Genomic DNA, 14,397 nt, shown 5'->3' with positions numbered 1-14,397 from the left:
ACATCATCAAAGCCTATTGTAGTAAATTTTAATTACACCCGCTTTCAGTGTTACGTGCATAGCTTTCTTTTTACATTCATCTTTCGACATCATCTTTCGACATCGTCTTGCGATGGCTGTTTGAAATGAGCCAATAAAAAACGATACATACCGTTGTTGGTCTCATGCAAATGAGCGCACAAGGTCAGAAGGTCATGCCAGTGGGCTGTGATTGGCGGATTTCGATCCGTGTTGTTTGTTTAGCACGTCGAAAGATGGATGTCGATAGAAAGCCGCTATGCACGTAACACTAAAAGCGGGCGTAATTAATCTAATGAACGGTTGTTCTTACAACGTTATTAGTATACATACCCACAGGCTCGCAATTTACTATTCCATCACCACTGTAACCATCTCGGCACTCGCAGGTGAAAGAACCTTCATTGTTGTAACAGTTAGCCACTCCATGACAGTTGTGAGTTGCTGTTGCACATTCGTCGATATCTGTAGAGGTACATTGATAGTTTTGTCATGTTCTTGTAGAACAACTGATTTTACTTTTAATTTGATTTAAAGAAAGTATATCAAGGAGAAAGGAACATTTTTTCCAGGAAAACAGGCTATATTTGAGAATTCAGTTCTCATCTAGACAAGTTATTTCATCTATACTAATGCAGCAATCACACCGTAATTACGTTAAGGTCGTTAATGAAATTGTTCAACTAAACTTACCCGGCCATTCTTCCTGTTTAAAATGTTGAAAATACATTGAAAATGACTCAAACCAACACAAATACAGCCTAGGGTTCTCCAAAAACTTGGAAAAAATGAGTTTGGACGGAACAAAATGGAAAAAAAATCACTTACCAGGACATGATTGCCCGTTTCCAGAGAAGCCTTGATTGCAGGTACAGTTAAAAGAACCATCGGTATTGGAACAGGTGGCATTCATGTGGCAGTTGTGAGTGTTTGCTGCACACTCGTCAATATCTGTAAAATTAAAAATAAAAGCGAGAGCCGGATAAATGAGACTTAACCCTATTCAGACCGGTGGGGGCACTTTTGAGGCCCGCGGTGACTTTGAACTCTTATAACTTTTTTAACATTCAAGCAAACGCTGCCAAACTTTTTGAGTTTTCCAATTATTTGGTAGGTTGGATGATGTGTCAGGAACTTGACATCGCCATGGCAACGGCATTTTGACAGGCATGTTTTCCCAAATTTATAATTTTGCGTGTTTCTGTTAATAAAAATTAACTCTAATGGAATTATTTTTACATTTTTACGGTTTAAAAGCACATTTGTATTGATTTTGAGTACTTTGCAGTTATTTTCTGGCATTTTGGAAAATTTTTGAAATCCAAGATGGCGGATCCAAGATGGCGGCTGTTTTGACATCATGATGTAATTATCATGTGATGTGACGTCACCATCCCACGTGACGTATACAAAAAGAAAGATGTTCGGACGTACAATACATCCTATAAGTTTCATTCTGATTGCTTATACATGTATATAGGGATCTTCCAACCCCCCCCCCCCCTCCCCCCGTCAGAGAAGGTAAAAAAAGCCCGGTCTGACTAGGGTAAAATTCTAATCGATAATGCAAAACATGTACGTGGCACACAACGTCTCCATCCCTCATAACAAGTGCCATACGATGGCAGCTGTGAGAATATTCCATGCCGTACGGTGAAAAAGTGAAAAAAGTGTAGTAATACTCAAAGTAGCTTCCTGCTATCAACCCAGAGTTAAGCCCCGGTGCCAATAAGTGGATATTCCTGGAGCATTCTTAAGCCAAAGTGCTGTTTGAGTGGCAAACGCCTGGTGTTAACGTTTCTTTTTAAATAGATTAAAATGAAAAATTATTAAATAATAAATAGTTAAAACTGATAAGATAATTCAAGTTGGATTAGTAAGAGTACAGCTTGGCTGACTAACTGTGAGTAGTGCAGCGAAGGCATACTAGTGATATTTACTTATGAAATGAATAAAACAATAAACAAAATAAGATGATGTAAGCCACGCACCACTGCATAGGTTGCCGTCACCGGTATACCCCGCATTACAAGCACAAGTAAAAGAACCATCAGTATTGGTACAAGTCGCCGACAAATCACAGTCGTGAGTATTGGCAGAGCATTCGTCAATATCTGTCAAAAGAAGAAAAGAACATAAAACACAAGGTACCATGTGTTTTAAAATACATGGCACTGGAATACAAAGTTAGTGTTTCATATAAGGACAAACAACCAAGCAACGCACCAAACGAAATTCAAGGTGTAGCAGTTGCAAGTTAACTTGAGTAAAGATCTGCGTTGGGTGGCGAAATGGATTCTTAAGTTTAATCTAGTTGCAAGCAAGTTGTCAAAAAAACATAAGCTACCACCTGTTTTAAAATACATGGCTTTAAAGGACAAAGCTGGTGTCTCAATGGTTTCGACAAGCATTGAATTAGTAAGAGTACGGTTTCAGAGACCAAGTGGTGCGGCGAAAGCATTCATGTTACATTTATTTATCAAAAATATAATAAAATAATGTGAGCCACACACCACTGCATAAACTGCCATCGCCAGTGTATCCCGCATTACAAGCACAAGTAAAAGAACCATCAGTGTTGGCGCAGGTCGCCGACAAATCACAGTCGTCAGAATTGGCGGTACATTCATCGATATCTGTCAAAAGGAGATAAGAAGATAAAACATAAGGTGCCACGTGTTTTAAAGTTTAAAAGTTTTCTACAGAAGGCAACCAACCAACGCATAAAACGAAGCTGAAAGTAGTCACACGTAAAACTTGCGTACCGACTTGCTTTGGGTGCAGACCAAACGGACTCGCAAGTTAAATCGAATTAAACGCCGGTTGTCATATTAATGTTGCTACGCGCTTTGCATTTAAAACAAAACACAGGCCTTTCCTTACTTTTACTTGCGTTGGATGACCAAATGATAACCCGCCGACTTGCGTTTAAATCTGATCCAGACCACAGTGATTTGAAGTCATCGCAAGTCAACGCAAGTGCACGAAAGCTCTGGCCAAATGGAGAACACGGGTAGACGCAAGTTAAAACTTGCGTCTGCACTATACTTGTAATTCACTTTGGCCACGCCTTTGGGGAAAAGCTTGCTTTATACAAGAATGTCGTGAACTATTTCACTGAAAATAACAATGGCAGTCTTCATACAGCTATCTCAAAGCCGATTATTTTTTTACATCCAGCACTGTACGATCGATGTTTAAGGAACGTACCTGTACATTGTTGGCCATCTCCAGTGTAACCGATATTACAGCTACAAGTAAATGAACCTTCTGTATTACTACAAGAAGCCAAAATGTCGCAGGTGTGGATATTGCTCGAGCATTCATCAATATCTGAAATGGCAAAAACGAACTGAAGTATTAAATACAAAAGAGCATGGCTTGACTGATTCAGTATTGCAGGGAAGGCATACTCGTAAAATGATTAAAAACTAAATGTAAAATGATAAAAACAAGATAAAACAAGCCACGCACCACTACATAATGCGCCGTTACCGGTATACCCCGCATCACAGGCACAAGTAAAAGAACCATCAGTATTGGTGCAAGTTGCCGACAAATCACAGTCGTGAGTGTTGGCGGTGCATTCGTCAATATCTGTCAAAAGGACAAAAAAAAAATAAAATAAAAGATGCCATGTGCTACAAACTACATGTCACTAAAGGATAGAGGTGATGTTTTTATAGTTTTGTATATAGACATCCAATTAACCATGCCAACCAACCACCGTATCAACCAAACGAAAGTAAAAGTAGTCGCAAGTTGTACGCAAACTTGAGTACAGATCTACGTTGTTGATGCGTGCGTCGCCAGTCAGAACTTCAAGCGAAACACATGCCTTCCCTTGCCTTGCCTTACTTTCACTTGCGTTGGGTGACTAAATGATAACCCGCCGACTTGTGTTTAAATTTGGTCTTGACCAAAGTGAACGAAAGTCATCGACAGTCAACGCAAATGCACGCAAGCTCTTGCCAAATGGAGAAGACGTAGACGCAAGTTAAAAATTGCGTCTACACTGTACTCGCAATTCCCCTTTGGCGACGCCTTGCGGAAAATGTCTGCTCTATACAAGAACGTCGTGAACTATTTCAGTGAAAATAACAATAGCCCTCTACGTATAGCTATCTCTTTCATAGCATTAGTTGCAACAAACATGCGGACAACATTCTTGGGGGCAAGTAAGAGCAAAACCGACACCATTTTGTTGTTCCTTGCTCTGATATTTTCCACATCCGCACTGTACGGTCGATGTTTAAGGAACGTACCTGTACATTGTTGGCCATCTCCGGTGTAACCAATATTACAGCTACAAGTAAATGAACCTTCTGTATTACTACAAGAAGCCAAGATGTCGCAAGTATGGACATTGCTCGCGCATTCATCAATATCTGAAATGGCAAAAACGAATAAGTTTCAAATACGAAAGAGTATGGCTTGACTGATACAGTATTGCAGGGAAGGCAAAGTCATAAAATGTTTACAAAAAAAGTAAAAATGATAAAAACAAGATAAAACAATCCACGCACCACTACATAATGCGCCGTCACCGGTATACCCCGCATCACAAGCACAAGTAAAAGAACCATCGGTATTGGTGCAAGTTGCCGACAAATCACAGTCGTGAGTGTTGGCGGTGCATTCGTCAATATCTGTCAAAAGGATAAATAACATAAATTACATATAAGATGCCATGTGCTACAAACTACATGTCACTAAAGGATAGAGGTTATGTTTTTATAGTTTGATATATGGACAACCAATAAACCATGTCAACGAAACACCTTATCAACCAAACGAAAGTAAAAGTAGTCGCAAGTTGCACGCAAACTTGCGTACAGACCTACGTTGTTGATGCGTGCGTCGCCATTCAGAACTTCAAGCGAAACACATGCCTTTCCTTGCCTTGCCTTACTTTCACTTGCAATGCCCCTCTGGCCAAGCCTTAGGGAAAAAGCCTGCTTTATACAAGAATGTCGTGAAATATTTCACTGAAAATAACAATGGCAGTCTACGTACAGCTATCTCTTTCATAGCATAAGTTGCAACAAACATGCGGTCAACAAAGCAAAATTGCAAAAGAGAGCAAGGCCGACACCCCTTGATTGTTTCTTGACCTTGCTATTTTCCAATCCAACACTGCCAGTCGATGTTTAAGGAACGTACCTGTACATTGCTGACCATCTCCAGTGTAACCGATATTACAGCTACAAGTAAATGAACCTTCTGTATTACTACAAGAAGCCAAAATGTCGCAGGTGTGGATATTGCTCGAGCATTCATCAATATCTGAAATGATAAAACCGAATAAATGGTTCGACTGATTCAGTATTGCAGCGGAGGCATACTCGTAAAATGTTTAAAAATAAATGTAAAAAAGGATAAAACAAGACAAAACAAGCCTCGTACCACTACATAATGCGCCGTCACCGGTATACCCTGCATCACAACCACAAGTAAAAGAACCATCAGTATTGGTGCAAGTTGCCGACAAATCACAGTCGTGAGTGTTAGCGGTGCATTCGTCAATATCTGTCAAAAGGACAAAAAAACATAAAATATAAGATGCCATGTGGTACAAACTACATGTCACTAAAGGATAGAGGTTATGTTTTTAATAGTTTTATATATGGACATCCAGCACTGTACGGTCGATGTTAAAGGAACGTACCTGTACATTGTTGGCCATCTCCGGTGTAACCGATATTACAGCTACAAGTAAATGAACCTTTTGTATTACTACAAGAAGCCAAGATGTCGCAGGTGTGGATATTGCTCGAGCATTCATCAATATCTGAAATGGCAAAAAAGCTCAAAAACGAAGAATTATCAAATATATGAAAGAACGGTTTGATTTACTGAGTACAAAGGTGAAGGCATACGTGACATTAATGCAAGCCACTCACCACTGCATAAGTTGCCATCACCGGTATACCCCGCATTGCATGCACAAGTAAAAGAACCATCAGTGTTGGTGCAAGTCGCCACACAGTCGTGAGAATTGGCAGTGCATTCGTCAATATCTATTAAAATAATAAAAAACATAAACGCGAGGTAACGCGTTTTATAATAATGACACTAGTGGATATAGTTAGACCAGGTGGTTTAATAGTTTTATACAAGGACAACCAACCAACAAACCACTTATCCAACCAAACGAAGGTGCAAGTAGTCGCAATTTGAACTTGTACAGATCTGCGTTAGGTGACCAGACGGAATCGCAAGTTTAATCTTAGTGCACGCAAGTTGTCGAAAAAACTGCAATTCAGAATTTTTATTAAAAAAACAGGCCTTGCGTTGACGTGCTTGACTTTTTATCAAACGATAACTCGCCGACTTGCGAATAAATTTGATCAGTCTCCGCATCCAAAGTAAAAGCAAGTCGTCCCAAGTCAACGCAAGTGCAGACGACCTCTGGTCAAACAGAATACAAGTAGCATTCAATTCCATTCATTTTCGTTAATTTAGAGTTCTAAACTTTAAATTGGCAGAGCAAAAGTATTTTACTGGCAAAATCACGGCCACATAACAAACAAGGATGATTTTCGAGCACTGTTTATGACACTTTCATACAGAGATAAACTTGAGAAATGTCGGGCCGACGTTTTTCAAATTTACCCAAACGCAATCCGTTTTAATCTTCTCAAATTTTGCCCATTCATTCCCCATTTTTGGCCTTTCTGTGTTTCCTTTGAGTTCTTTTACAGTTTTAAGCCGTTATTGTGATATTTCAGTTAATTCTATGAACAGTTGGTCAGTGTCGAAATTGCCTAAAATTGCGTGACATAGACAATTTCACTAAATAAAACCTGTTGTAGTCTGTGTAGAACTGTTTCTTTCACGGCGTAATTTGTAACAACGCTGCCCCAAGATGAAACAAAGCAAAATCATTTAGTTATTTCTTGATCCTAGTTGTTTTCCACGTCCAGCATACACTGTTTCGAGAACTTTCGTCGAAGATGGAGGTACTTACCTGTACATTGTTGGCCATCTCCAGTGTATCCGTTGTTACAGCTACAAGAAAATGAACCTTCTGTATTACTACAAGAAGCCAAAATGTCGCAAGTATGGACATTGCTCGCGCATTCATCAATATCTGAAATGGCAGAAACGAAGAATCAACGAATAACTTAGAGTACGGTTTGAGTGACGGACTAGTGCGTCGAGTAGAACAGCATACTCGTGATATTTATTTCTTAAATGAATGAAAAAACAAATAAAGAGAGATAATGCACACCACGCACCACTGCATAAGTTGCCATCATTGGTGTATCCCGCATCACAACCACAAGTAAAAGAACCATCAGTATTGGTGCAAGTTGCGGACAAATCACAATCGTGAGTATTGCCAGCGCATTCGTCAATATCTGTCAAAAGGATAAAAAACATAAAATATAAGATGCCATGTGCTACAAACTAAATGTCACTAAAGGATTGAGGTTATGTTTTTAATAGTTTTATATATGGACATCCAGCACTGCACGGTCGATGTTAAAGGAACGTACCTGTACATTGTTGGCCATCTCCGGTGTAACCGATATTACAGCTACAAGTAAATGAACCTTCTGTATTACTACAAGAAGCCAAAATGTCGCAAGTATGGACATTGCTCGAGCATTCATCAATATCTGAAATGACAAAAACGAAGAATTATCAAATATATGAGAGAACGGTTTGATTTACTGAGTACAAAGGTGAAGGCATACGTGATATTAATGCAAGCCACTCACCACTGCATAAGTTGCCATCACCGGTATACCCCGCATTGCAAGCACAAGTAAAAGAACCATCAGTATTGGTGCAAGTCGCCGACAAATCACAGTCGTGAGTATTGCCAGCGCATTCGTCGATATCTGTCACAAAAGTTATAACAGCAAATTACATATGTTGTGGCGCAAAAATAAGACAAGGAATATTAGAACTGGTCGCCTAGTGTTAAAATGTTTTCCTACAAGGTTGCTCAGTTTTGCATTGGCAATTAGTTGGTTACTAACTATGTATAGGAAACTTCATATTTTTGTTAAAGCTGAGCTAATCCGCTCCAAAAATGTTACAACTTCATATTTAGTTTTTTGTAATACAAGATACGTATGCAAAAACGTTTGTGCAGATTAAACCCTGCACAAAGGTATACACTATTCTCGATGCATATTTGACCAACCTGTACATTGGCTACCGGCGTAACCTGCTGGGCATGCGCATTCAGTGGACCCATCATTTCCCGGGCAAGCATCATTCTCATCTGCAAGTATAACATTTTCGTTGAGTATTTCTTTATAAAAAATGTCTAGCCGTCTAGCTTAAATATAACAAAATAACTGCCAACGGGGAGTGTGAGTAATTAAATTAACATCAAAATCAAAGACAAACACAAATAACAATGCAAGGAACGTTTTTCTTACCATTAACACCACAGTAACGTTCAGAACATGAACTTGGATATTGCAATTTATAAACGTAATATCCGCTGCAGTTGCGTATGTCAACTGGATACGACTTGTCACAACACCTTAAGCCCCAATGCATACACACAGTTGTCGACACCAAGCCGTAAGCAACGTTGGGATGATCGCCATTAATCCAGGCAGTCCTGTGAGTGTTGCAACTTTCCTTTGGAATGCAATAGGTAGCCATCATGGTTCCAGCAGCCCCCGTGAAGCGGTACCACTGATTACTGACAATTGTATCAGTATCACAGAGAGTACTACCACCAAGGTCATCATTGCTCCAATATCTGTTGGCCTCGTTCAGTTCGTTGTACACGGAAGAGCTGCATTCAGCTGGAATAGCTGGATCAACTGTAATAAATTGTAGACATTTTTACATGCTGCATTGCTACATGTATGTTGTAGTTAAAGAGACAGCGCCGTTGTAGAGCAGGAAGGGGATTTGAGAAATGGAAGAGCAGTGTAGTGAAGGAGAGGGAGTTGGGGGGTGGTGGGTGGGTAGTGACACAATGTAAAATCATATCCAAAAAGTGATAGTCAACGTGTAATTTTCTCTATGACATGGAGGGGTATATCTAATTTTTAGCGGAGCTCCCAGCGGCCCGAAGGGCCGCAGAGCGGAGCCCCATACCCATAGAAAATTAACAGAACCATGTATTTGAGTTTTCATGGTCATCATGGCTAGCGGTACGGTTCGCGGGCGCGTACGACGTACGTCGTGCAACATGGCGGCCATACTCCATAAAAAGGTTTAGTTAACATCAGCTTACATCTTTGATATTGGACATCCATGTCATGGTCAATTGACAGCTGTCAAAACAAGGTATCCGCTGGCCAGTATCACATGACCATATTGCAGGATCGCATATAGAGGTCATCGAGGTCGAATGTTTTTTTTTGAAGTTTACCGCTGACCAAGTAATGGTTTCCATTGGATCGCGGGCTCAAGTGCTATATTTTTTCCTCTTATCGGTCAGTAAATTCGGATTTACGAAAAGGGCGAAGTAAATAATCGGGGACCTTCGCTTTTAGGCTTGGCTAAATCTATTTAATATAATTTGCTAAAGTCAATGGTGATTCAACCACAGTAGGCCTGTATCACTAACATTTTTTTAAAATTTGTTTAGGCCCTGTCTATTTCACGTCAACTGGTGTCCTCCCAATGAGAGAAAAAATCAAACAACCTCTCTTCATTCTGTTTTCCATGAAAACAGCTTTTTGTGCCTTGGCCTTCCTTCTTTTTCTCTTCTCGAATTTTATATTTTTTCTTTTATCCAACGATGAAAGTTATATTGTTTTTTTTTTTAACCAATCAAACAAAACTCTCCATTATTCCACCTATCTATGTCCATCTGTCAATCATATGACAATCATGACAATCCACCTTTTTCATTGGCCTCAGCTGCACGTCTTGTAAGAGCCGAGAGGGTATTGTTTATTTAAGGTTTGACGTTAGAAAGTGGTGCAAGTCCATATTTCCTAGGCAGTTGCGAAGTAAATCTCAATAAAAAAAAAAAAACAGGTATAATAAATATGATACCCTACCGATCGCGTTGGTGCCACAGTATCTCAAATTACAACCAACAGGTGGAGGGATCAACTTATAAATGTAGAAGTCTCCACAGTTTAGGACGTCAATTGTATTGCTCCAAAGGCAACATGACCCACTCCAATGATAGCACACTGTCTTTGTCACGATGCCTTCAGCGACAGTGGGATGGGGCTCGCTTAACCATCCAGGAGCATCCGTGTTACAACGGTTTATTTCAGGGCAAGTATCCGGTATAGCAGTCCCAGCAGCACCAGTGAAGCGGTACCATTGAGTCACAATGGACGAGTCACACAAAGAATTCGTGTTGCCATGATCTACATGTCTGTCGGCATCGCCTAACACGGTGTACGACAAGCACTCCTGAGGAATTCCTTGAGAATACCCTTCAGTTTACAAAGGACAAACAGCATTGTCATTCAAGAAAGAAACAGAAAAGGGGAAAATATACGTGATTATAGCCTATCAGTCAAATATAGCTTCGCTTGGATCCAGGACCCATATTGGGTCGTACGTGTTTCATTGAGACAGTATTGTAACCTTACGGCTTTCAATTGATTGTTTTTCTAAAGTGTCTAAAGTACAGTCAGACATCTCGTTATAGACACCTCTATAATACGACCACCTCCCTATCAAGGACAGTGTACTTGGTTTGAAACAGCGGGCCGCTGAGGGAACAACAGGACACAGAAACAGCGAGGATCGAAATGCACCAATTACAGCGAAAGAGACCAAATTTCATATAAACTCTACCTTCCTAATACGGACACCTCCGTAATACGGACGCTCTATTCTGTCCATTTGGTGTCGGTTGACGTTAGAATTACCCGGTTCTTACTGTAAGACAAGGTAATTGTAACAAACTCGAAACTTCAAACTTTAGATCGTGAAATTTCTTGCAGATGCCTAGTATCGGAACAGCGCTTTGAAGCAGGATTTCCGAAAACGTTCGCAGTAAAGCGAATAACGGACGTTTGCTAATGGAAAGTTGGCATATATCCAGAGAGTCAACGGCAGTTATGTCAAACCCGATAGTAATTTTAATTTTTGTACGCCTTGATAAAATAAATGGCCTGCAATGCATGCAAAAGGGCGATGACGTTTCACAAGGGAATAATTTCAGAAAATTTGTCAAAAGATTAACGTTTGCGTGAAAAGACTGTTATCCAAATGCAGCAGACGTTTTTAAAACATATGAGGCAATGTTTGTAATTGCATAAAATAATAGCATAGCATTTCGTGGAACTGTTGGAATTCAAATAAATGCGATACGGTAGTTATGGAGTCAAATATATACAAATAGTATAGTCTCTTTATAAATTTTCTTAATTGAGCAACAGTAATTTTTTGTTTTTTTTTTTTGTTTTATAGATTTCCCGTTGTTGTCTCAACAAAGGTTGAGTTATATTGTAGCGTAAACATCTTAAGGACAAACTGTGTCTTGCCCACAGCGGCCCTGTACCTTAAAATAATTTAGTCTACTTTATCTTATGGGTCTCATCGAATATAGTAAGTCTCTTTCGTTCATACATTGTCATCCTTTCTATCTACACGGAAGTATTTTGCTTTTCCACGTAGCGATTTTCTGTTAAGTTAAACTTGATCTCAGTTCTCTTTCCTTGCGGTCGAGCGCAACAGACAACAGACAACAGAAAATAAAGATCCTGTCCCTCTCCTTATGACAAAAGCATAAACTTACAACACTTCGAATTAAAATGTTACCGTTCCAAGAGGGTCTGAATGGGGGTACCTCGATAACACTAAACACTTAATTTTTTTGCTCTGTAACATGAAACAATTATATAAAATTTAGGCATTTTAACACTAACAGTTAAAAAATCATTGTAACAGCAAATTTTATTCAGAAAGAAACAAAAACGGCTCCAAAAAGGCCAATATTATTTTGTTTAGTAAGTGAAGAAGTTTTCGGCCATTTTCCGACGATTTCCGATTATTTCGGAAGATTTCCGAAGACTACCCAATATTCCTGAAGACTGCCGAAGATTTCCGAAGACTACCAAGGATGTCCGAAGACTACCGAAGATTTTCTTGCAAAATGTGTTTGTATTATCCGCGCGCATCCTAGTCAGTCTACGGCAAGAGTGAAGAATGATTCGTTTGCTATATTCACTGCTATATTAAAGAGCTTACTGCCAAACAAATTAAATTCGCTAAAATGAACAGTACTCAAGGAAAAGTTCATCAGAAAGCAAGAAAAAAGCATCTGAAATAATAAAAAGCACAATGTAGAACCAAAACAGAGCATAAAAAATCAGCGTGTCGCGAAACACTTTGAACTCCATTTCGGCTTGTGAGTTCTTTCAGCTAATTAAACTTACTTTTCGGACTGGAAAGTACTTACAACACATATTTTCCAGCTATTTACATTTGTATTTAACGAGTCAAAAACCTCTGTGTTCATTCCCACAGTATTCTGTTTTGATAAAAAGTTTGCGAAAGTGAAACTGAATGAAGCTGAAATGTGTAGTTTGGTCGCCTACACACGGCACAATATTGCGAGAATTAATTTGACCGTTTTTTAATAAAGCATCTCATTTTCTTGAATGGCGATAAAGCAGTATCCGTTTTTGGAGAAAAGTAGCAGAAAAGCAAGGTGTTTGAACGGATAAATCGAGTCTGTATACCCGCCGACTTGCAGTTAACCGCAATGGCGTGAAAATCAGTGCGAATGCACAAACATCGATCGACAAACCACGACCATAAAACTATAACTTCATTTTGTCAATAAAGATCATGAATACTCGCCTTTTGGAGAACTTCAAGGCCTTTAATTCCACTGCTAATTTTCCCATACAAATTTAACAACGGTTGGTGAGCAACAACATCGATTTTGGAGAGCAAAACTGTCATGGACTAGTTCGTCTCGCCGCGAAATTAAACTCACGAAAGCGTTACCGTGGCCCGTGGAAGCGGGCAGAGATAGGAGAATCTTGCCCGCGCTAAGAACCAATCAGATTGCAGGATTCGTTACCGTGCCCTCTTGGAAAAAAATAAACACTTTTATTACTACGCTTTATAATAACCAACAAACAAACCATAACAAACCATATAATATTTTTAAATAAAACGAAAATTAGCAACAGCCGAGAAAGCAGTGTTGCTTATAGCAACCGACAGTTAGCTTGAGTTAACTCTCTGTGTCATGTTATTGGCGATAAATAATGCCAAACGAGCATGAATGAGAAAATTTGCAGTTATGTAATGTTATCAAAATAAAATGAATACAAAAGAAGAGTGTGTCTAAGGGAACTTCTACAAGGATGAATGATTTCATTGCTGAGCGATAAGCAGCTTAAAATTCGACAAATAAAAACATTTGAAGTAACAGAAAGGTAAGCTGATTATCGAAAAACTGTTTTGGCAAAATATCTCAAGTCGCACAGAAAAAAATCTTGATAAGTTTACCTAGACCCGGTACAGATAATTTCAATATTGCATGCCCTGCCATGCTGATACAATGAGACAATTGTTTAACAAAAGCTCTTCTGCCGAAAATTGACATTGCAAAACTAACCATGATAAAAGTGAGGGAGATTGCAATTGGAATATGTTAGTAAAATAGAAGCAGGAAAATGACCAATAAATATATATTAAAAAACTTAGGCATATGATTCGGTAAAAAAGAGGTTTCAGACGTCTGCATAAAACCCAACAATGACATTTCGACAATCAGAGAACCTCGATCTTCATCAGTTTGCGAATGTACGAACAATGTAACTGTGAACTTTAAAGGTCCGAACTTGTGCAAATATATCGATGTGCGAGAAAACAGCAAATTAATCAAGGGAAGCGTTAATGCTAGAGGTATCTACTTGGTCACTGTAACATCACCTAAGTTAAACATCAAATTGAATTTTAAGAATACTCAATAAGTGTCATTTTGTGCTAACTGACTTAAGTCGTTTTGTTTTGTGTTTTTTTTTTTTTCAGGTTTTTCATACAACAAAACTAGCTAAAACAAAAATAAAATTAAAAAATGGTATAAAATAATATGGAATATTTTCGAATATTCATGCTGCATCTCTTATAAAATTTGCAGTAAAACCCCCTTACGGCCGTTGAGAAAAGATCTTCACGAGATGCATTTAGAGCAAATTTTTGGAACCTTTAAAAAGCAATTCCATGTACATCTTCCGGCCTCAGCTATTCCTAAGGTCATTGTCAAAAAATGAAAATTACTCACCCCAAAAAATTGCGAAGACTATGGACCACAAAACGGACACCTGAAAACAAAAGAAGAGTTATTGGGCCAAGAAAGCCGAATATTATAATTTAAATTGTTTGGCACACCTTATTACGAGAAAGACGTTTCCGCATGGTATCTGGAAGGATATGAAACTTGCACGCAACTCACAAAGAATGAAC

General features: G+C 39.0%; 1 protein-coding gene across 1 annotated transcript in view; it reads right to left on the bottom strand.

The window, feature by feature from the left end:
- The window catches only part of LOC144636245 (uncharacterized), a 21,095-nt gene extending 6,698 nt beyond the window's left edge, over window positions 1–14,397 (bottom strand). Inside the window, exons 1-12 of the mRNA XM_078495405.1 lie at window positions 14,323–14,397; window positions 14,216–14,255; window positions 10,008–10,397; window positions 8,418–8,813; window positions 8,177–8,257; window positions 7,746–7,868; window positions 7,521–7,643; window positions 7,260–7,382; window positions 2,532–2,654; window positions 2,010–2,132; window positions 847–969; window positions 352–483 (exon numbers count right to left, since the gene is read on the bottom strand). Of these exons, the coding sequence (XP_078351531.1) occupies window positions 352–483; window positions 847–969; window positions 2,010–2,132; window positions 2,532–2,654; window positions 7,260–7,382; window positions 7,521–7,643; window positions 7,746–7,868; window positions 8,177–8,257; window positions 8,418–8,813; window positions 10,008–10,397; window positions 14,216–14,255; window positions 14,323–14,349 (1,804 nt within the window). The 5' untranslated portion in view covers window positions 14,350–14,397. The remainder of the gene's footprint in view (window positions 1–351; window positions 484–846; window positions 970–2,009; window positions 2,133–2,531; window positions 2,655–7,259; window positions 7,383–7,520; window positions 7,644–7,745; window positions 7,869–8,176; window positions 8,258–8,417; window positions 8,814–10,007; window positions 10,398–14,215; window positions 14,256–14,322) is intronic.

Source organism: Oculina patagonica, chromosome 13 (genome assembly GCF_052425735.1).
Source record: "Oculina patagonica isolate OP01 chromosome 13, crgOcupat, whole genome shotgun sequence".
NCBI lineage: Eukaryota > Metazoa > Cnidaria > Anthozoa > Scleractinia > Oculinidae > Oculina > Oculina patagonica.
The sequence above is the reverse complement of the archived record's forward strand: the minus strand, read 5'-3'. Positions and strand labels throughout refer to the sequence as shown.